Here is a 23,206-nt window from a genome sequence, read left to right as displayed (position 1 = left end):
TGTAGTTATTGTTGGAATTGTCTCATTTAGGAATGATGCTCTTACCAAAGTCTACTGAGTACTACTAATAATAATTGAATTTATAAGGTGAAAGCAACTACTTTAAAAGAGAGTAACCCATGGTTTTCAAATATCTGTTGCTTTAAATAAGCTTATTTGAAATTATTTTCACATGTAAAGCCTCTCTTCAGCCAGTTGCATTTATGTGGACAGTTTTTCATGTTTTTCTTCAGAGTTGTTGGAAAAATGAAATCAGAAAAGTGAACTGTGCACACAAGTGTCAAATATACCCAGGTGAATAGTGAGGAAACAATAAAAATGTTGTGGTTCAGTGTATTCAGGATAGAGGAGGGAGTGATTATTGGTTCTTTCCTGAGTACTGATTTGGATTTATCCAGAACTTAAAAATGAAAACTAGCTTTTGGAAAACAGGCTTCTCCTGGCAGGTTTTAAGCTTAATGTCCTGAAATTTAAACTTCTGCAAAATAGATCACACATTTTGTCTTCGAAGTCAGGAACTTTGAGTGTTAATTGGGTGCAAAAATCTAAATCTTGATTATGTATCTTGGTTTAAATTTTAAAAAAGAATCTTGTTCTGTTTATTGGCCTTTTTAGAAGGACTTAATCGAGTTTGAATGGAACAGTGAAATGCCTGTTGGGTTACATTTTCTAACCAGTGGAAGTTGCAGACGAGGCTGGCTGTCAGCCAACCCTCCTTAGGGCTTTTCTCTCCTGATGTGCCCTGAAGTACAGAAAATGCTTCCTAAGTTGTTTTGCAAGGCCATTTATTCCTTCTTCTACAGTCCAGCTTTCTTTCAAAATCCACTGAAAAAGCATAGAAACACTCATTTGTGAAAACAGCACAAGCATCAGCAGCATTTATGTTTTATAATGTGAAAAATAACTTTGCAGTATTATATACACTGGCTCTTGGTTATTGCCTCCAATCTTTCCATCTAAATCCTTCTTGCTGCTTTCCTTTTGAGTTTAAGCCTTTGTTTAGTCTTAAGCTGTTCAGAGCAGGGATTGTGTTGGGAGGGACCATCATTTCTTGTCTTAAAATTAGAATAGGTTAGCTGGAGACAACAGCGAAGTTTTGAAAAAGATGATGATTCTTTTTTTTTTTATTTATTTGATTTTAAATCTTCCAGTATTACAAATGTGGTGCTGAGTTTGCTTTGGTCACTCTGGGGACACTGGGAGCCTACGCAGCGTTCACGATAGGAATCACACAGTGGAGGTAAGGCAGGCCCTGCCCTCAATTCCTCAGGGTGCTCTGATGCCTCAGCCTGAACTTGGGATGATGCCTTGCAGTGCCCACCTAGAACAGAGGCTAGACAAGATTAAGAGAATAAAGTGGGTATTTATTAAAGGCCTTCAATAGGTTCACCTTAGGCAGTGCAAAAACCACCAAGGACACACCCAGGATGGACAATGGTCATGAGTTTTTCAGACAATTATAAGTTTGGTCCATTTACATATCCGGGGTTAATGCTCTAATACAGCTTCAGGCAATGAAGTCATATTCCCCCTGTCTGCTCCCCTCCCAATTCACTTTTGTTGATACTTTTCAGGGCCTGAGACAGTAGAGTATCCTTGAATCTCAGGCCTAGAGGGATTGTTTTGTCTGACCAGAATGTGAAGACAGTTAGCTCACACTCTATATGGAGCTTAGAGTTATACGCTAATGCTGTACAGAGTTTGAAAAATATAAAAGCTAAAATCCTCAGGCATCAGTGATTGGATCAAACCTTCCTTTCCCAGGACAAAGTTTCGGATAGAAATGAACAAAGCTGACAACGATGCTGGTAATGCTGCCATTGACTCGCTCCTGAATTATGAGACTGTGAAGGTAAGGCCAGTCTTTACTACCAGGCTCTTTGTCTTGCTTCTGTCAGCCTTAGGGAAGTGAGTCATAAGATTCATCTTTAAAGGGATGCATATTTGGAGCAATAGCATATTTTTAAGCATTATTCATTTGAAGAGGAGTGCGTGGCATTGACAGTCACAGGAAGGTTGATAGCGGGGGCTGGAAAAAATCTCTTTGTTAATAAAGAGTAAGAAGTTTCTTTCATGACTGAATCACCTTGACCATCAATTTCTGCAAAGAGTAAACTTAGTCTTGAAGAGGAGGTTTAGGTTGGATACTGGGGAAAGGTTCTTCCCCCAGAGGATGGTGGGGCACTGAACAGGCTCCCAGGGAATGGGCATGGCCCCGAGGCTGCCAGTGCTCCAGGAGTGTTTAGGCAGCTCTGTCAGGCACAGGGTGGGATTGTTGATGTGTCCTGGGCAGGAACTGGACTGCATGACCCTTGTGGGTTCCTTCCAACTCGGGATATTCTGTGATTATTTCCTTCAGTTGTGAGAACTGTTGGAGAGGAGCTGTGTGTCAGTGCACTCAGTCTGTTCATACTGGATTTTACAGCTACTTAAACAGTCCAACATGTTTGTCACTGTCACATTTACCATTTTTGTTTACATTGTAGTATTTCAATAACGAAAAATACGAAGCCCAACGGTATGATGAATTCCTGAAGACTTATGAAAAAGCCTCCCTGAAGACTACCTCTACTTTAGCTCTCCTCAACTTTGGCCAGAGTGCTATATTTAGTGTGGGTTTAACAGCCATCATGGTGCTCGCCAGCCAGGGCATTATTGCAGGTAACTCACCTTTCTGTAAGCCTAAAATGAATCTCCTTTACCTCAGTTCATCCATAACAGAGGTGTTAGTCTTAAATAACTGAGGGTTGATGTGATAGTTCATTTTGAGAGGTTTTGTTTGAGAGTTTTTTGCTTAAGTTTTGTCTATATGTTTCTGCTTCTTGGAGTATTATTAACTTTATTATATCTCTCTCTCAATGACTCAGTCATACTATGATTTTATCAAAAACATTACAAAAGTTTAGCAGTTAAAGAAAGATCCCAAGAAAATGTCACTTCAGGAAGTTTTTCTTGAAGGTTTTTGAAAGGCACTTCTATAGATAAAAATATTTCTGTGGACATTGTACAAAGATCCTTTCTTTTTGCCCTTCTCCCTTCCCATGTTGGCAAGACTCCATGTATATATACCCCTGTGCTTTGTCTCCAGTAGTTTTGTTACCAATAATTCACTTTCCTTCCATTCATAAGGGTACATTATTAAAAGAATTGCTTCCATCTGTTCTACACTTGTCTTAATTTACTGCATAAAGTAAAGCCTGCTTGATGAGGAAGACAGAGTACAAGCTTCAAATACAGAATTGGGATGAAACTCTGCTAAAGCAAGGTGGTTTTAGAGTAAAAATAATGATGCTTTAAAGACTGTTAACATCCAGAAGTGTTTGAAGGGCAGACCTTTATACCATGTGCTCTTTTTGCATCTGCTTTGCCCCTTTTAAAGATGCCAGGGCAGGGAAGGGTTACACTGAACAGATCAGTCAGTAGGTGCAGTTTATAGCTGTTCTTAGGAAGATTTAGAATAGCTTGAAGCAGGATGGTAGACATATGGCTTTAAATCATCTTTCTGGGCCTGTTTCAGCTGAACTGACCTGCCACTTACCTTTAGCTGCTGTGACATCCTGAGTTTTCCCTTGATCAGCCTGTTTGATACCGAGCTGCCCAGAGGTTCTCAGTGTGTTTTAGCAGCTCTGTGGTACATACAGTATGAAAGCTCTCTCTTGATCATGACAAAATCTATCGCGTGGATTTGTCTGTAATTGTACTTAAGATTGTCTTTTCTGATTTGTGCTTCCATATATTATTTCCTCTCCTTTTAACTTCTTTAGGCCTCTCTGTGGATTTTACAATCTGATGTTGTATGTGCTGCCTGCCTTATTTGCCAGTGCTATTACATCTTTTTTAAAGTGAAACCCACACAAACATTGCCATTTGTTTCAAGCACCCCTATATAAAATCTGGGAATGGATTCTGGGGTTTTGCTTGTTATTTAAACATCTGGGTTTAGAAATGGGATAAAAGAAATTAGGTTTCGTGGACATGATTCTTTCTTTTGGTGCATCCTTAAAGGAAAACCCTTCAAGTCTCCTTAATCTCTCACACTCCTTTTGTCTTAAGGCAGCCTTTCTGTTGGAGATCTGGTAATGGTGAATGGATTGCTGTTCCAGCTTTCTCTGCCCCTGAACTTCCTGGGAACAGTGTACAGAGAGACAAGACAAGCGCTGATAGATATGAATACCTTGTTTACACTTCTCAGTGTAGATACCAAAATTAAAGTAAGTAGTAGCTTATTTTCTCAAAGTATCTGGGCATTTAACAGGGCTGTTAGTGGCAATGCCATCATTTCACCATGTTCTCATCTTCCAGGTTTAATTTCTACTCATGAAAGAGTTGTTGTGTGTGAGGTTGCTGTTCTGCCTCTTCTTTAAGTGCAGTTACTGCAATAAGTTGATTTTTTTTTCTTGCAGAGAAGCAAAAATTGCTTCATGGCAGCTGTGTTTGTATTGAGATTTTTTTATTTTAAGTATTCATGCCTCGTGCTTGGATTTTTATTGGTAATTAATGATGCAGAATATATTGCAAAAGAAGTTATGAGGCAGAGTGTTTACAGCAGGAATTTTTACCTCCTTTGGGGAAAAGGAAGAGCAAGCCAATGTCACTTGTGCAGCAAATTATGATTATTTTCCACATATCTGAGCTGAAGTGTCTGTTTGCCTTTTCCTGAGGTGGGAAAGGGACTGTTGAGCATGTTGACTGACATGTTGGAGATAATTTCTGGGCAGCAGATAAAAGTGAAACTCTTCTTTTCATAGGACAAAGAGCTGGCTCCACCCCTGCAGATCACCCCCCAGACTGCTTCCATTGCCTTTGACAATGTGCATTTTGAATATCTGGAGGGGCAGAAAGTCCTTGCTGGAGTGTCCTTTGAAGTCCCTGCAGGAAAGAAAGTGGCCATTGTAGGAGGTAGTGGGTCAGGGTGGGTAAATGGACTAAATATGCCAATCAATGCAGAATTTAGTTTCTTAAATGTGGTGCTGCTTGTGTTTGCTTTTTATCTTGTATTATATTTATGTTTGTACATCATTCCCGATTGGAGATGGTAAATGGCAAACCAGGGTGTAACATTAACTTCAATTCTTTTCAATTCCAGGAAAAGCACCATTGTGAGGTTATTATTTCGTTTCTATGAACCTCAGAAAGGAAATATTTATGTTGCTGGACAGAACATCCAAGATGTCAGTTTGGAAAGTCTGAGAAAGGCAATAGGAGTTGTGCCTCAGGTATTCTGTGTTTCCTACTCCCCTGACAGTCCATTGGAACAGTAGTTCTAGTCCATTGTACTAGTAATTCTCAGTATCTGGCACTGTTCAGTGAAGGCCAGTCCTAACATAGTGGTGTTGCATGGTGACTTTCAAAGGAACTAGACTTTTTTTCCCCCAGGAAATATTATATTTTTTATATGCATCATCATATAGATCCAATTTTCTGAAATGTGTTTAAGCCTCCCCATGAGAAACTGCCTCCAGCTTTAAGTGATTTAGCCTTATAGTTGATTACCACCCGTAATGAGTTAGCAAAGTGGTGAAACTATGCATGACATACATATTTAGGACACAAAATATATTAATCCCTTTTTTGGGAAAAGAAATGTCCCCAAACACCTTCAGGCTGCGTAAAGAAAAATACAAGCCGTTCTGTATTGATTCTTTCACGGGCTGGGGACAGTTTTGAAGCTGATGTTCATAATTTCTTATTTAAAATGTGCTTCCCACAAATGCAGGATGCTGTTCTCTTCCATAACACCATCTACTACAACCTGCTGTACGGCAACACGGGGGCCACGGCAGAGGAGGTGTACGCGGTGGCCAGGCTGGCAGGGATCCACGATGCCATCCTGAGGATGCCCAATGGCTACGACACCCAGGTCGGGGAGCGAGGACTCAAACTCTCAGGTTGGCTCCCAGCTTCTTTGTATCCCTTTTGCTGCCTCTAAGTTTCATGCACAGTTTTGCTTTTAGTTTATTTGGCTTATAACACAGAATCATTAAGGTGGGAGAAGATCTTCAAGATCAAGTCCAACCTTTGAGTAAATCCCACCATGCCCACTAAACCACATCGCCAAGTGCCGCATCCACTCCTTTTTGGAGCACTTCCAGGGATGGTGACTCCACCACTGCCCTGGGCAGCTTGTTCCAATGCATGACCCTTCAGTGAAGAAGTCTTTCCTGTCATCCAACCTGAGCCTCCCCTGGCCCAGCCTGAGGCCATTCCCTCTCCTCCTGTCCCTGTTCCCTGGGAGCAGAGCCCGACCCTCCCGGCTGTCCCCTCCTGTCAGGAGTTGTGCAGAGCCAGAAGGTCCCACCTGAGCCTCCTTTGCTCCAGGCTGAGCCCCTTTCCAGCTCCCTCAGCTGCTCCTCATAGGATTTATGTTCCAAACGCTTCCTCAGATCCATTCCCTTCTCTGGACACTCTCCAGCCCCTTAATGTCCTTGCAGAGAAGAGCCCAAAATACCCACCTGCAAAGGCTAAATATTAATATGAAGGTCTGCAGTTTAAGGCAGGCGTAGTCTGCAAGATGTTTAAAGGAATGTATTTTCAGGGGATAGTGTTAAATGAGATTGTAAGTGAGGCTGGCGGTGTATCTAAGTAAAAATTATTTCTCTCATGATCCTTTTGGGTAGTGGACTAGAACTGGGAGCTTTATGTGTGTTTTGGTCCCTGCTCGTGCTGAGGGGTGCAGACAGCGGTGCTGCCTGTTGCAGAGGCAGTTCTGAGGGGCATTTCTTTCTCTGCAGCTGCTGCAGTTAGGAGTCCTGGTGCCTTTGAAAAAAGGGGTCAGAGGGTACAACCGGTAACCCAGAACGTGAGTGCAGGAGAAAGTGTGCATGCTGCAGGAGAGGGTTATGCAGAGACCTAAAAGAGAAATAAAATATGTGAAGCACAGATCTGGGTGAGGGAATAGAAGGTGCTAAATAGGTACTGGCAGAACTGAAGAGAATCGTGCTAACAATGAAAGATTTGTCTTGTGCTGCCTGTCTCCCCACACTCATAATTGCTAGAAAGAGGATTTGACTGACAATAGATTTGAAACGTCTTGGTGTTGATGGAAGAATAGAATGGTTTCAGTTGGAGGGAACCTTCTAAAAATCATCTAAACCAACACTTCTGCTGCAAGCAGAGACATCTTTGACTAGACCAGGTTGCTCCATGCCTTTACCTTATGTTGAGGTTTAGATTGGATTTTAGGAAAAATATCTTCACCCAAAGGTTTGATCAGGCTTCTCAGGGCAGTGGTGGACTCCTCATGCCTGGAGGGATTTAACAGCCGTGTGGATGTGGCACTTGGGGACATGGGTCAGTGGTGGCTGGGGGAACTGTTGGGCTCCATGGTCTTGTGGGGCTTTTCCAACCTGCATGATTCTGTGTCCCTTTCTGAGTCTGGAGCATTGTGTTGGGGGTATTTTGGAGTTTCCTTCTGACCTCGTGACTCCTGTAACAGAGCCTTTCTGAAAATGGGTTCTGCCTTTCCTCCATCCTTCAGTTTGTGCTGCCACTGGGATGGTCATAAGCACCCACCTGCCAGGGCTTCCACAAAGGTGGTGTTGAGAAAGGTAAGGGAATTGTGTTCTTTTACTGCTTTGTTTATATTTAAAGAAGAAAGAGTATGTAAAATACTCAGGATAAAGACAATGGAATTATTTTGAGCTGTGAATAAGCATCTGCCACTGAAAGAACAGCTTCAGTTTCTTATTTTCAACAATTAGGTAAGTATTGACAAATACCATTGGTAAACAAGCTTCAGGAATGTGTGCAGCCAAGGGTACAGGAGTCTCGGGCCAGTGCTCTCAGAACTGGTGTCATTGTTGAAAGGATTGGAGATATCAAATGGAAGGCTCTGAGTTCCTTCAGTGGCTCTGTAAAAAGCTACTGCTAATTGCAATCTATAGTCCTCTCAATACTAGATTGGCTCCCTAAATTCTTGTAAAGATATGTATTGGATTCATTTCAGAATCAGTTTGTGAGTTTTTTTTTTTTATGTTGGGTGAAGCTTTTTCAAGTCTAAGGAGAACATAAAGTCCTGATTTGTTCTGTTATTCTGTGGCAGGAATAGGGTGAGTAAAAGCTGCGTGAATTGAAGCGTTTCTTTTTAAAATCCAGGTGTTTATGTGCACAATGGAAAAACAAGATTTTAGCTGCAATGACAGATTTGCCAATTTAAGTGGTGATATAGCATTTCGTGCAGTTCTTACTGTTCTCAAGGATTGATTCATCAAGAGTCAAGAGTGAAAAACAAGTTGTTTGGGTTGTTCCAATTAGAACCCACATCAGTGTTGTCCAATAGATGTGTAATAGGCAGAGCTGCAACAGCCCCAAATCCCTGACTCTGAATGGGACAATTACTGTGCTGCTGCCCTCAGTGTGAATGGGGAACAACATGACACGAGTGGATCTGCTGCAAATATGAGGGATCTGGTTACTGAAATATGTCTTTCAAACATGGATATTGTCAAGCTGTGAGTTTTGAAGATGCTGTACCGGGGAGGGAGGGAGAGCACACTAAAACAGACTGAGTAAATCATACAGTTCTAATTGCTCCTGAGTTCTGCCAAAGACAGTTTGAAATGTGAACTGCAGCATTACCACCAGCCTTTTTAAATGGTTTATGAAAGCATGTTCTCTCCTGATAGAATGGAACATTAACAAGAATATAATGGTATTAAATGGAATGTTTTGAAGTCTTGCATAAAACAAAGGAGGACAAGTGCACAAATGTGACGTGTTTGCGTTGCATACCAAATGTTTAGCAGATTTTAAGTTCTCAAATGCACCTGTTTTCCTGTCTGTAAAAGTTGCCCTGAGTTATTCTTGAGTAGAGATGTTGGCTGTAAGAGTTGTTCAGGAAGGAAAGTAGTCTGAAACTGGGTTATATCAGAAACCACCAGGCTATAGATTGCAGGCTGAAGGTGGTTTTCTGTACAATATTAGCTGTTCTTGAGTGAAATTTGCCATTGTGGGATGGGAAGTTGGATGAATATCAAGGAGAGACCTGAAAGACACAATGTGTGAGCAGGATGCCTGAAATCCAATACAGCAGGTGTGGACAGAGCGGTGGTGAGAGAAAATTGAATTTGTATGTGCAGAGTTACTGGATGGAGAAGAGCTTAGGCCAGGTGAATGGGCTCCTGCTCCCAGGTGTACAGAGTGAGTAACTGTACAGCAGTGTTACTCACCTGTATCAGACTCTTGCTTTGGAGTAGATACAAAATAGTTCTCTGTCCTTTTCCAAAAGGATGAGCAACCTTGAATCACTAAATTTACCAGGGAGCAGGAACTTGTGTGCTATCTTAGGTAATATGTCAGACATTTGTCAGCAGTGACTATGATGTCTATTAAAAAAGGAGGAAAAACCCAACACCCAACCCTCCAAAATCATGTCTGATGTTGAATTTAGACTATCACAATTGTAACTTAATCTTTTTTTCCTTTTTTTCCTCTTTCCCCCTCATTCAGGAGGAGAAAAACAAAGAGTTGCAATTGCTAGAGCAATGTTAAAGGAGCCACTTATTTTTCTCTATGATGAAGCCACATCATCTTTAGATTCAATTACAGAAGAGGTAAACTGGGATAAAAAACCCTAGAATTTAAGTGATACAATGATGTTTGATTCTGATGCTTTTCCTTGTTCTTTTCCTCTCAGAATTCTGTTGTTTTCAAGTGTTTTCTCAGTAATATTAAGAGATGCTATGTCTAAGCAGTTAGCCTAAAGCGTGGAGCAGAGATGCTCAGTCCATCTACCCTGGAGATAGTGAGGGATATCGGCTGTCTCTGGGGTATTTTGTTTTCACTCTGGAAGTCCCACTCACCTTGACGCATTCATCCCTTGAAGCTGGTGCAGGTGGCCATGAAAAAAGCCTTCTAAATAGCTGAGACATAATGCAGGACAAACCCCCCTGGTTTATTGTGCAGCAGATGCAGGTGATGTAGGTGTGACCTGCAGTGCTGGTGTTCATTTGTGTTCATTCCACAGGAAGGGCTGTGACATGGATGTGGTGACACTGTGACAGGACCTGCATCAGCCTTCACAACAACATCTTTGCTTAAGCACAAAACTCTCAGCACCAGCAGTAATTTCCCAAACTAATGTCGTCCAAAATGAGCTAAGCTACAGCTCTGTTCACTTATGCAGATTGAGTGAATTTATTGACCTGTAATCACTAAATTACTTTCATTTTCCAGATGCAAAGAATCCAGAGGATGAACTGTACATCCATGTAGCACAGCACTGAAATGTAGCACAGCTTTCTCATGGGCCAGAAATGTCCACGTCACACTGAGTTCTTGGATTTTTCCTCTCTTGTTTTGCTGTATCTGTGCAAGTCATAAGCAAAGCATAAATTTCTGAGTAGAAATGCACTTGGAAGACAGCAAATGAAAATGAGGCTTTTCCACAAGAGTATGCCTGGGAATGGAAATGTTTTCTGACAAAAATTTTCAGAGAAATAAAGTGGACACTTCACGTATGGTAGTGAGGGCACAAATTCCCCATCAGTGCTCCTTGCAGAGGGATGTGGTTTGGAAGGTGGCATAGAGCTCACAAAGGAAACACTGGATAGATAGATAATTCCCAGAATTGCTCTGCCTTTGTTCCACATCAGCATAATACTGAGAGGTATTTTTTTCTTTAACATTCATGGGAAAGCATTAATATTACGACCACGAGGAGTTCTTATTTTCAGATGCTTTTACTGCTGTTTGCTGCTTGTGTAGCATGGCTCTGTGGGGAAGTTTTTCCTGAAATGAAGTGACACTTCTCTTCCTTTGTCCCTAGGGATAGCTGTGTTTTTCTGTGAATGCAAGCTTTTTTTTTTTCAGTTTGAGGCTTTAGCAAAACCACAGATATTTCATGTTTGGGACTCTTCTGTTTCTCCTGTACGTACTCGTGGCTGTTTGTTATTGGGAAGCTGTAGCCGTACCAGAGATGATTTTCAAAACTTATTTACAGTCATTTGCATATTTCCAGCAGCATTTTATTTCTCCTCCTCTCACTCAGGAGTGTGTTAAAAGAGTTTGTGTCTATTCCAATCTTGCAGAATATTCTCAAAGCCATGAGGGACATGGTGAAGCACCGGACGTCGATTTTCATTGCCCACAGGTTGTCCACGGTGGTGGATGCAGATGAGATCATTGTGCTGGATGAGGTGAGGGCTCACCTGGTGCTGTGGGATTTTCACATCATGTCAGGGTTTCGTTTAGGTGTGTCCACTTTGAATTGTTAGACTCCCACCAAGCTGCTGGAAGTTTTTTCTTTGGAAATGAACCATATTTGAAAATTCCAGCCCAAGCTTGGCGTGTGTGACTGTCTCGTATGTTGTTATTTTTATGCCTTACTGTTGCATGTTTTTAATCTATTTTTTTGTATGATTCCATCATCTGAAGTTTCCTAATGCGTTCCCCTAATTTATACTTCACTCTCATTGCTCTCATTGCTGTTTTTCACATACATCCATTTTTTCCTCTCAGTGGAGAGAGGACGGTGTGTTCCGTTTCCATGCAGATAGAACTATTGCAGGATTGTTCAACCTCATTATGTTAAAAATCTGAGCACCATTCTCTATTGCACCTGGAGAAAAGTGTGATTGTTCCCTTTCTGTTGGCTGCTTTTCTAAGAAAAAAACAACATGTTTCAACTTTTGATTCCCTAATATCAGTGTTCAGCTGTTACCTCATCCAAAGTCCATTTTTCTCTATTATCCATATCTGGCAAGAGATTTAAAATAAACAAATGTCCTTATGGTAACTTCATAATTATTCTTTTAACTGATAATTCTGAAAGTACAGTGCTCTAATCTGCTGATAATAGATGTTAAATTTATCTCTGCATTCATTTTTATCAGTTACTATTTATGAGCTTGTGCTCATAGGTGTCTTTAGTGACTTAAAATACACATCTAAAAGCAAATAAATTATTCCTACACTACATCCAATGATTTCATGGACAATTAGAACCATATCTTATGAAATAGTGACATTTGCTACACAAAACTTAGCTTTATATGAATCTCAGGATGAAGTAGTGGAATAAATCACTTGCAGTGCTGCATGGAGTTTTTGGTTTTGATCTGCTTTGTTTTTTCAGCTTTTGCTGAAAAATCCTCTCCTAAGGTGTATCCTTCCTACAAGTGCATGTTAAAACATCTCACAAACATTTTGTAACGTGTCACAAGGCAATTGGCAGCTTTTTGTTTTCCATGCAATTTTTCACAGCTTCCTGAGAGCGTGTTTTGTGTTGTAGTGTAACTGTTAAATTAAAAATAAAAGCACAGCCTCGAACTGTGAAGGAGCCAGGGTGCTTCCTTTGCTGAAGGATGGAATTGTGGATGAGGGAGGCAGCGCTGCCGTGTGCCGCTGCCATCCCAGCAGGATTGATGTGCTAGCAGCCAGATAAATAAGGCTCAGGAGCAGGGATGAGACAGGGTGATTGTGGCTGGTTTCGCTTAGCAATGGTAATCATGGAATCACAATTCCAGCACCTTTGCTGAGGTAAAATGAGAATCATTCCTGAGTGAGTAAACATCGGAGTAATGATACAGGTCCTCATGCTGTGGAGCTGAACAGACAAGTTCCATTTTTAGGATTGGTCAAGACTTACTAAAAAGAAGCCATAGTTCAAAACCTGATCTCTACTCCAAATTAATCACTTAAAGAATTTAAGTGAATTCTGCAGTTCTGTTGATCAAGTGTGTGTTTGTTCAGATTCCACTGCCACAACTACTAAGAGAAGTGCCAAGACCCAAATTCTTTCCCAGCTTATCCATCAGTAGGTGTCACAAGGAGATAGATTTAATTGTAGATCAGAATTTAGAACTGATATCAAATCCATGTGGTTGTCTGTATAATGAGAAGGAAAAGTAGCTGGAGAATGAATTAATGTATCAGTTTAATTTGAAGTCAGTGAATGTGTCTCTCAAAGTAGAAAATGAGTTTAGTTTTTGAAGTGCTGATATTTATCTGTAGGGTTGGAGTTCTCATGGGGATTCTCCTCTCCAACTCTTCCTTTCCATGCTGATAGTCAATAAATCATCTCTGCTCCTCAGAACAGCCCAGAGAACTGAACTGCTCACACAATTTTCATGGTGGTGATTGCAGTGACACAAGCTACAGAGCACCCATAAAAGCACAGTTTACACTAATTGTTTTCAGGATTTGATTTTAGATGTGCTTTGCTTGTCTAATATAAACCCCTCTCTGTCTGCTCCTCTCTTTAAGCTTCTTCACCTGTGTTTGTTACTGAGCGAAGATAAATCTCTGTTTATTTTGGTACACTCCTGACACCTTTGCAGGAGTAGTTGAGCACCTTGCTCCTCATTTAGAGGTCCACATGTACTTTAGATCACTCCTGCAGTTTAGATAGAAAACTTTCCATGCTGGTGGGCTTTAGATTTTGTCCAGATGGAAAAAAGACACCTGCAGTCTGAGAAGAGCACAGCTCCTTGTTTTCAGCTGGCAGTGCCCACACAAGTGAGTGCACTATGCAGTCAAGCTGTTTCAAGCTGTTTCCTCATTAATAACTGCCCTAATCCATACTGTGGAACTGTGGTCCAGAGGCTGGCCTATTGCTAAAGATCTGGGAATGTGGATTCCTGACTTCCCGCCCTTGTTTTGCAGGGTAAAGTCGCAGAACGTGGCAGTCACGCAGAACTCCTGGCAAATCCCAGCAATCTCTACTATGAGATGTGGCACACACAGAGCAGCAAAGTGCTCCACAGTCACAACCACCCAAACTGGGAGGAGAGAAATAGCCACACATCCAAAGAGGAGGAAAGGAAGAAGCTAGAAGAAGAAATTATCAACAGTGTGAAAGGCTGTGGGAACTGTTCATGCTGAATAGGATCTGGATCTTGTATAGTAGGTTAAAAATGCACAAGAATACAGTGAAATACAGCTCTTGTTTTTAAGTCAGCATTCAAAAACTTCTGGGTTTTGCAGTTTTTGGATTTTAGAGTTTCACAGAGGGACATAATTTCAACCAAAGGAGTTCTATTTTTGCATCTTTAGGAATCTCTAATATTCAGTGGCATCTGCAAGAGCTGAGCTTTTTCAGAAACTTTAAACTTCCCAACCAAGGGTGTAATTTATGGCAATTTTTAGGCATTGATAAATTCTCCTGGTAGTCGCCTGATGTGGATTATTAAATTGTAAACAGACTTGTCCTTGATTTACATTATTTCTCATCATTGATGGTTGATAAATGCGTCATGTTTTAATTGTAATTGGGCTAATTTGAACTCATTTGCTAGTGAGGAAGATGCCTTTTAAATTCTTCAGTGGTGTTCTGGTTTAAAATCTTCCTTGTGAAGAGTAAGAACAGCCTCAACAAAATATTAGACTTGTAGTAGCAAACTAAACATTGGAATTACCCCTCTCACCTTTCAGAAGCACCTTTCATACTGCACTATCAGGAAATGGACTGATATTATTCTAAATGAAAACTAACAGCACTTTTAAGTGAAAAATGAGCAAATCCGAGTTCAGGATTCTGTATCCTCAGCATCTGCTGTAGTAGTCAAAGCAGAATCAGTTGCTCTTTCTAGTTCAGTCATGGTCTTAGGGAGCAATTAAGATTCAATAAAGACTTCCATAAATTTCTATTATCTCATTAATGTATGAGAAAATGACCTGGATAATGCTGAAAGCATTGCTATTATAATCTCCTCATTTTAACAGCCAAAACTTCTCCAGTGGGAGGAAACCTCAGCCTCAGGAAACCACAGAACACTGTGGGTGTGTCAGGTTTGGGGGGGGCTGCAGGGGTCATGTCTGGGAGAAGGTGCCAGAAGCTTCCCCTGTGTCCAGCAGAACCAAGGCTGAGCACATCTCCAACAGGGCAATGCACTGCTAGGATCACAGATTTGGGAAAGGGAGGAAAAGCCTTGTAAGTGTAAAAGCAACTGCAGCCAGAGAGAGGAGTGGGAAATAGGAGAGGTGCAGCCCTGCAGGCACAAGGGCAGGGAAGAAGGAGGGGCAGGAGGAGCTCTAGTCACTGGAGCTGAGATTCCCTGCAGCCCATGGGGGTCCACAATGGAGCAGAGATGCATCTGCAGCCCAGGAAGGAGCCCTGCATGGAGCAGGGATGCACCTGCAGCCTGGGAAGGAGACCTGCAAGGAGCAGGGTTGCGCCTTCAGCCCAGGAAGGAGCCCTGGATGGGGCAGGGATGCACCTGCAGCCTGAGAAGGAGCCCTGGATGGAGCAGGGATGCACCTGCAGCCTGAGAAGGAGCCCTGGATGGAGCAGGGATGCACCTGCAGCCTAGGAAGGAGCCCTGGATGGAACAGGGATGCACCTGCAGCCTAGGAAGGAGCCCTGGATGGAACAGGGATGCACCTGCAGCCTGGGAAGGAGCCCTGGATGGAGCAGGGATGCACCTGCATCCTGAGAAGGAGCCCTGGATGGAGCAGGGATGCACCTGCAGCCTGGGAAGGAGCCCTGGATGGAGCAGGGATGCACCTGCAGCCTGGGAAGGAGCCCTGGATGGAACAGGGATGCACCTGCAGCCTAGGAAGGAGCCCTGGATGGAACAGGGATGCACCTGCAGCCTGGGAAGGAGCCCTGGATGGAGCAGCGATGCACCTGCAGCCTGAGAAGGAGCCCTGGATGGAGCAGGGATGCACCTGCAGCCTGAGAAGGAGCCCTGCATGGAGCAGGGATGCACCTGCAGCCTGAGAAGGAGCCCTCGATGGAGCAGAGATGCACCTGCAGCCCGGGAAGGAGCCCTGGATGGAACAGGGATGCACCTGCAGCCTGAGAAGGAGCCCTGGATGGAGCAGAGATGCACCTGCAGCCTGGGAAGGAGCCCTGCATGGAGCAGGGATGTGCCTTCAGCCCAGGAAGGAGCCCTGGATGGAGCAGGGGGATGTTCCCAGAGGAGGCTCTGGCTCTGGGGGAAGGCCACACTGGATCAGGCTCCTGGCAGAACTCATGGAGAGAGGAGTCTGAGGTGGAGCAGGTTTGCTGTGACCCCATGGGGGACCTAAGCTGGAACAGCCTTTTCCTGAAGGACTGCACCCTGTGGCAAGAGGACACGTGGAGAAAACACTGGGGCAAGGGAAGAGAATGAAGAGGAAGGAGCAGCAGGGACAATGATTAACTAACCACAGCCTCCCTTCCTCACCCCCTGCACTGCTTGGAAGGAGGGGGGGAATTCTGAAGTGAAGTTGAGCCTGGGAAGAAGGCAGGGATGGGAGGAAGGTGTTTTAAGGTTTTGTTTCATTTTCTCATTACTCAACTCACATTTCTAATTCGCAGTAAATGAAGTTAATTTCCCCAAGTGGAGTCTGCTTTGCCCATGACAGTAATTGCTGAGTGGTGTCTCCCTGTCCCTGCCTTTCCCACGAGCCTTTCATTGTGTTCTCTCCCCTGCCCAGCTGGGTGGGCACCCAGCATCCAGCCAGGGTCATCCCACCACAACAGGATTGTATTTTTAGGCCTTATCTCTCCAGGGAAGTTCACCATTTCTTTAGCACGAGCTATCCTGGTGTAATTCTTTATGTTGAATTTAAGAATTAAAATCTTTCTTGCATGCTGAAAAATAACTTTGTTATTTCTGAGGAATTACACCGGTATAATTACACTGATATAATTACATTTGTGAATCAGATGCAAGATTTCTCATTGTGGACACTAGGGAAGGACTGAATTTGGTGCTTCTGGAAATTTAATTTCAAATAGTGTTTATTTTTTTGTTATACCCTTCCCCTATAACTAAAAATAGGAACATTACTTAGAAGGAGTAAAACCTTTTCTAGTTAGTTACTTTCTCACTCTTAAAATTACAGGTGAAAAACCAACCTGGCATCAGTCTCCAGTTAAAAATTATTCTAAAAGCGCTTTAATTTTCATCCTTGGAGTGCAGAAGCAAAGTGAAGTCCAGTTAATGTAGTGGCAGTGCAGAATTCCAGCTTACAACCTTCCCTTTATTTTCCCTAATTGTCTCCTGGTTGAGCTGCTGACAGCAGTGAAGGGACTGCAATGGTGCAGTTATCTCCCAGCCGCCAGAAATAGCAAAGGTTTATTGAAAATCTTATTTATGAGGAATCTCCCTTTCCTGCATTGTGACAAACCCCAAACTATGGCTCTTCCCCTGCTCTGCAAGAGCTGATTTTGGAATTAATCTGTCTGCTTGCTGTTCATGCAGCAGGTAGCAGGCAAAAGCTGTAAATAGTAATATTTCAATCCTAAGATTGTTTTCATTTTGGCACAAAGATGAGAAATTACTCTGGTCTGAAATGTGGAGGGGAAAGGGCTTTTCTCAGTGAATGGTTTTCCATGTTCCATGGACATCCCAGAAGGTCCCGACAGGGTGCACGGAATCGGGAATTGTCTGCGAAATGTCTGGAATGAAAAACCATTTTAATGCCAAGTCTGATTGTGTTTGTGAGGGACAATTTCAGATGAAAGCTGGTGGATTTATCACTGGGGATGGACTTTGCAAGGACGGAGAGTCTTGGGCATTACAGGTTTGGAATGAGGATGTTTTCCTGGCGGTAAATGCCAGGAATGATCAATAATTGTTTAAATCTGTAGGGTTTGCAGGTCTAAGGCCATTACCCATCTCTGCCATCCTTTTGCTGCCAGTGGATGTGCTGCAGCTCTGTCCAACTTCAAATGGAATGGCAGGAGGGAACTCTGGACAAAGGCAGTTCCTAAAACAAGCGGCTGCTCATACAGCAGAATATGTGTTTTAAAGAAGTGCACTGAGTTTCTGGAGATGACTACAAACTTTCCCATGTCATGGAGTTGCTGGGTAAACTTTCCTGGCTTGGTGGTGGCTGTATTGGGTTGAATTGCTATGGAGAAGCACCAGCAATACTGGGTGAGTCTCCTGTCTGCTGCAGAGTCAAACTTCTGCTGGTTTGTTTTTTTTTTTTTGGGTTTTTTTTTTTTTGGTTTTGTTTTGTTTTTTTTTGGTTTTTTTTTTATTGAAATGTTGAGGTTTTATTCCTTTATTGTGACTCCAAAGTGTCTCCACTGAAGCAGATGCTTAAAGCACTGAATGGAGAGTAGTGGCTTTGGAGAGACTCACTGACCCGTAGGACAGTCTGCCTGGCACCTCTCAGAAAAGCCTTACAATTCTCACAGAAACAGATTGATCTGGGGGCTCTCTCCCACCCTCAGTGGATCTTGGTAATTCTGCTCTGCTGCAAGCTCAAACATCCCTTTTCTAATGGGCAAAAAATCTTTGTCTGCAATTTTAGAGTAGAAACAGACATTTTTTTTTTCTCTTCACTTTCTGTTTTTAGAGGAAATATGTTTGTAGAAAATGGACTTTAAGAAGGGGCTGCTGCTTGCTGTGTGTAGTGATCTGTTAACTGTGAACTTAGAGAAATCAATCATAATTTGCATGAAAAACTTTTTAGGCTCAGGATATCAAGTCACAGCACACAAAATTTGAGGTATTTTAACCTCCAAGTTAGGAAACTTGCACACAGAATTTGGGCTATTTTAACCTCCAAGTTAGGAAACTTAATGAGTTATTGGCAGGGAGGTTGTGCTTTTTCCAAGTGGATGTTGAAAGCTTACTCCTTGCAGATGATCCCTCAGGTTATCTCAGCTCTTCTGTTCCATGCAGGTATAGTTACCTACATCTCTCAACACTCAGCTTTTGTTCAAGTTTCTTTTCAGAATGGAAATGTAAAACTTACTTTGTACAGGAAGGAGATGTGTTCCAGAAGAACACCGAAAGTTTGGCTGAGATGAGATTGTGTAACCCTTCTGCTCGAAGACTCCTTGCCCCACTCCTGTCCTTCATCTGTGTGCAGATAATCCTTACTAAATAAAGGATTTATCTTTGTGAATAGAAATGGCTGTCCTGTCACAAGGGCTCTTCCAGCTTTGCAGCAATTCCCAGAGGAAACAGTCACTGCTATGGAATGTGAGTCTTAATTCAGCAATTGTTTGTGGTGCTTGGTGGTGCCAGTGGAGCACATAACCAATCCCGGGGTGTGGGTTGGCATAAAGTGACAGAATTCCAGGTGATCCATCAGGGGTTAGTTCATGCATCACACCTGGATTCTGCCCCCACTCAGCTTTCACACCCCCTGCATTTTTGTGTGGAGCTGCAAAAGCAGGTGAGGAGCTCGTGTTGGCTGCATCCCCCTGATGGGAATGAACATGCTGGTGAGAAGCCTGACTGTTTCTTGCTTTAAAACACTGTGTTTTTATAAATGTAAACTCTTAACGTGTGCTCAGTCGAAGTAGAGCAGTTTTAAGAATCTGCTTGAATCCTTGACATGACAGTGTAATCACTGACTGGATTTCTAAATGCAGCTGTAGCTCATTATCAAAGCAGAATGCAGGAAACATTATTATTCTAATAATTTTTTTTTTTTTAAATTAATTATTGCACTGCACTGTACTGATCTGAGCCACAACAGCCACTATCCTGCTGTCACTGAGCTCTGTGTGGTTGTGCACAGGGCGTGGTGTAGGATGGATGGATGGGAGATCCTAAGAGCAGCCTGGGGTGTTTCAGGTCTGACTGGATGAACTTTCAGCTGCTGTTTCTAAGTGTTCATTTGTTCTACCTTTAAATCCTGTAATGGTACAGTGCAGGAGTGCTCCAGTTATTGACATTAATGGAATGGCCATGCCATGGATGGAAGGACAAGAGGCAAATTGTAGATAGATATATAAAAATGTATAGAACAGACAGAATTCATCTACTTCTTTAGTGGATAAATCTGATGTCTTTATAAGAAAATCTTTAAATGGTTAGTTCTTGAAAACTATCTTAAATTCCTCTCAGGTAACTTTTGACCCTTCTGCAGATGTTGGGACTAAACTCAGGGAACTCAGCCTGGAAAACCAGCAGAAACCTTGAGAGAGGACTTCTCCAGAGGCAGGTCTTCAGGCTGGGGTGTGGGATCTCCTTCAGATGAGAAGTATCAGTTGTACTAAATGGCACAGTGGATTTATTAGTTAAAAGAAAAAGAGACAAAATGTTTTACTGGTGTCTTTGGGCAGAATTTAAAACAACATCTCCAAAGCTGAAAGAGTCATGTAACAGCTCAGCTCCCCCACATTCATTTCCAGTTTCTAATGCCCTTTATAAAATTGTCAAGTAAAACATTTTAAACACCAACATAAACTTGTAAAGCTCTCAGCCTTGTGCTGAAGTGGGAAAAGGAGACAAGTTCTTCCCCTCCATTATGGAGTGGAATAAAGAGCCTGGAGCAGAATACGTCAGGTGGTGGGGTGTCTTTGCGTGCCTTGTGCAGGGCTCTTCAAGTGTCAGCTGAAGATTTTACTGGCCTTGTGCACACACCAACAAATATTTAGAGAAGTGAGGTTGAACAGACGAAAGGTTTCCATATTACACTTTTCAGAGAAAATGGAATGTGAAGGTCAGTGTGTAGTTGGGAGGGAACCATTCAAAAACAGCAATGGAGGAATTACGGAATGGGCCGTGAGCTTTTAAAACATGGAAATACAGCTTCATGTGTTTCCTCACAGAGTTGTAAAAATCTTTATTTCGTCAGTGAATTCAAAATCTTCCTGGCTTTTGAAGAACACAGATAAAAGATTCAGCTTATTTACAATTAAAACCAGGGAATGTTCTCTGGGGAAAACAGTGTTTGCAGAATCTGTAAAAGGTGATGAGTGCTATCGCGTGTCGATGCTGCTACTTGTGATTGCAGGAACGTAGGATACTTGGCAGGATACAAGGGAGGGGGAAGAGCACAAGGCACAAGTATTTTAGGCTGGAGTTGTTCCTTCTGCCTTGTGGAAATTGCTTCACTTCAAAGCCCACACAAGAACTATGCTGGTAACACACACACAACGTTTCTGAAGTCTACAGGGTAAAAATTAATGACCTGATGTTGTACAGTACAGAGACTAAAAACAAAAAAAACCAATATTTTATTTTACAGTAGTTAAATGTCAGAGGAAGACAAATGCAGAGTGGTGAGCTTGGGTTAGTGGAGAAGGAAGATTTTCTCCATTCAATCCCTTCACTGCCAACAGTGAGTGCTAATCTGGGCCCTGCATGACGGCAGCCGTGTGCAGGGGCCCCTTGGGCTTTGTGTGTGAGCTGATCTCTCCTCCTTAGACATGACCTTACCTTGTGCCTCATCTTCCTCCTTCTCCCCTCATTGGGGCTGTCATTCCTAAAAATTAAATTCTCCCTAAAACGTTTCCTGTCTATAAACTGGAGGAAGCATTAGCAGCTTCAGTCTTAGGGCTGGGCTTTATCCCACGTGTTCTGTGGAGAGGTGCTGCTTCCAAAGGTGACCTCAGTGGAATGGGACACTTTGAAGGCTCCTGTGCTGCCTTTGGACATCTGTAGCCACAGCCTTGAAGGGAGAGATTTGTCAAGTGAAATGCTGCTTGGGGAGCTGTGTCAGAGCCTCTGCATATTCCAGTTTGGGCTTCAGCTCACCTGAAACAGCAGCCTGCTCCAGCAGCCTGCTCCAGGTGGTTCTTTTCTGCTGGGCTCAGGTGTTACTGGGGTTCTCCAGGTGTCTCATTTTCAGCAGCATGTCTGGGTGAGGTGGTTGTGCTTCCAGAATGCTCAGGGAGCTTTGCAGACAGCAGCCTGTGCACGTGATTGCCACAGCATGGAAAGAACCTTTTGAATGCCACGTCCACTAAAAATCAGTGTTTGCAAGAACGCTGCTTAGTGCTGCTGCAGAGAGCAAACCTGGCTGCTGAAGGTGTGTTTGGGTGCTGTGCTGCTGCAGCATGTGGAGCAATTGCATTGTCTTCTGCTTTCTTATCAGTCCCTGGAATTTTTGATGTTAGGAATCTCCAGCTGACCACAGAAACATTCTGTCACTAAATTTAGAACTCCATGGCTAAAATGTTACTTCCTGAAGAGCAGCATGAGCAAGATTTAGCCCATGAGGTGGGGTTTTTAATAGTTGCTATGCTCCCAGCAAAACTGGTAGTTGGAATTTAGAGCAGTTAATGAATTCTCAAATCAAAATATATTGTACCAAAAAGTGGCTGAAAGTTGCTGAAATATTCCCAAGACTTTGTGCAACTTCTGTCCTAGGTTTGTACATGAATTATTTTAATTCTGCCAGATTTAGCTGGTTATTTCCATGATGCAGTGGCTCCGAAGCTGGGAAGAATTTATTGGCACAACAACTGTGTGTCCAGCATGTGCTGGCGTGGGGCGTTTCCAACACTTTGTATCTTCCCTCAGGAGATGTGTGTGTGTAATTCCCAGGTGAATAATGCTCTCAGCTCCTAATTCATACAGGATATGCCACACCATTGAGCCTTGGTATGTATAAATGTACTGAGTATGTCCAGTGAAAAGGAAACAACAGAAGCTGGGCTGCAGCACTGAAATGATTTCCTGATGGAAATGGTCCAGGAATCACTGACAGCAAGTCAAATGCAAATAACACTCGTGAAAACAAAAGGGAGCCATAAAAAACTACTTTTTAGTGGATGATCAGCTCTGAAAGCTGAAAAAAGTGGGTTTATTGATTATTTAGTGGGATTTGTTTAATTTAATTGAAGGCCCTAAACTTTCTAACTGTTATTTAGCCTGCTGGGAAGCAGTCAAGTTCCAGTAAATAAATGCCCATGTGATTCCAGTAGATTTCTAGAAAAGCAAATCCTCCAAATGGCTGTTTTCAGACTTGATAGCAGAGTCCCTGTGGAAATTCCTTCAGTGGGATATAAGCTCACATCTAATGGCAGTCTCTGATTTAGGCCAAATCTGCTTTACTGACACTCAAGCCATCCTATGGAGATGCCAAAACCACACAGACTTTCACAGCCCATAAATCCCACGGAATACATCTCTTAGGTACTTTACTCAAAGGAATGTTAAGCTCTTTTACTAAATCTGCAAATTACAGCTATTTGACAATTCTGAGTTTACAGTCTGACAGCTCACGTCATCAGTGGAGCAGGATGAGCGGAGTCAGAGGCAGCATCGCTTGCTGCTGACTTGCAGGGATCTGGTAATAACAATCCACTGGAAAATGTTGGAAAGCTGTGACAGCCTGGGAATGGTTTGTGACATCTGTTAAACACACTTGTTTTCATTCCCACTGACTGCAGCAAGATCCAGCGATATTTCATGGAAAAGGAGTGGTTGTGTTCCAAAGCGGTTCCCCGGAGGACCCACGCCACCATCCAGGTGAATTTCTGTACAAATGACCACATCCCAATACTTGAGCCAGATTAAAAGGAAGTTTCTCGACAGATTGTTCCTCCCTGACTGCAGGAGGTAATGAAGTGAAAACAGTGGCC

At 42.6% G+C, this 23,206-nt stretch overlaps 1 protein-coding gene and 1 long non-coding RNA gene across 2 annotated transcripts in view; one reads left to right on the top strand and one right to left on the bottom strand.

Annotated features, from left to right (window-relative positions):
- The window catches only part of ABCB7 (ATP binding cassette subfamily B member 7), a 35,684-nt gene extending 21,101 nt beyond the window's left edge, over window positions 1-14,583 (top strand). Inside the window, exons 7-16 of the mRNA XM_068205189.1 lie at window positions 1,152-1,240; window positions 1,765-1,852; window positions 2,487-2,661; window positions 4,054-4,211; window positions 4,749-4,912; window positions 5,087-5,216; window positions 5,717-5,888; window positions 9,448-9,551; window positions 11,028-11,135; window positions 13,603-14,583. Coding sequence (XP_068061290.1) covers window positions 1,152-1,240; window positions 1,765-1,852; window positions 2,487-2,661; window positions 4,054-4,211; window positions 4,749-4,912; window positions 5,087-5,216; window positions 5,717-5,888; window positions 9,448-9,551; window positions 11,028-11,135; window positions 13,603-13,821 — 1,407 coding nt within the window. The 3' untranslated portion in view covers window positions 13,822-14,583. The remainder of the gene's footprint in view (window positions 1-1,151; window positions 1,241-1,764; window positions 1,853-2,486; window positions 2,662-4,053; window positions 4,212-4,748; window positions 4,913-5,086; window positions 5,217-5,716; window positions 5,889-9,447; window positions 9,552-11,027; window positions 11,136-13,602) is intronic.
- A 3,775-nt stretch (window positions 14,584-18,358) lies between these two features.
- LOC137482677 (uncharacterized) lies at window positions 18,359-18,659 on the bottom strand. Its single transcript, XR_011004183.1, has 2 exons — window positions 18,442-18,659; window positions 18,359-18,397 (listed from the first exon to the last, which is right to left on the bottom strand). It is a non-coding gene; the product is annotated as an uncharacterized lncRNA (long non-coding RNA).
- Window positions 18,660-23,206: the final 4,547 nt, after the last annotated feature.

Source organism: Anomalospiza imberbis, chromosome 14 (genome assembly GCF_031753505.1).
Source record: "Anomalospiza imberbis isolate Cuckoo-Finch-1a 21T00152 chromosome 14, ASM3175350v1, whole genome shotgun sequence".
Lineage (NCBI taxonomy): Eukaryota > Metazoa > Chordata > Aves > Passeriformes > Viduidae > Anomalospiza > Anomalospiza imberbis.
Note: the sequence above shows the minus strand (reverse complement) of the source record. Positions and strands in the feature narration are given on the sequence as shown.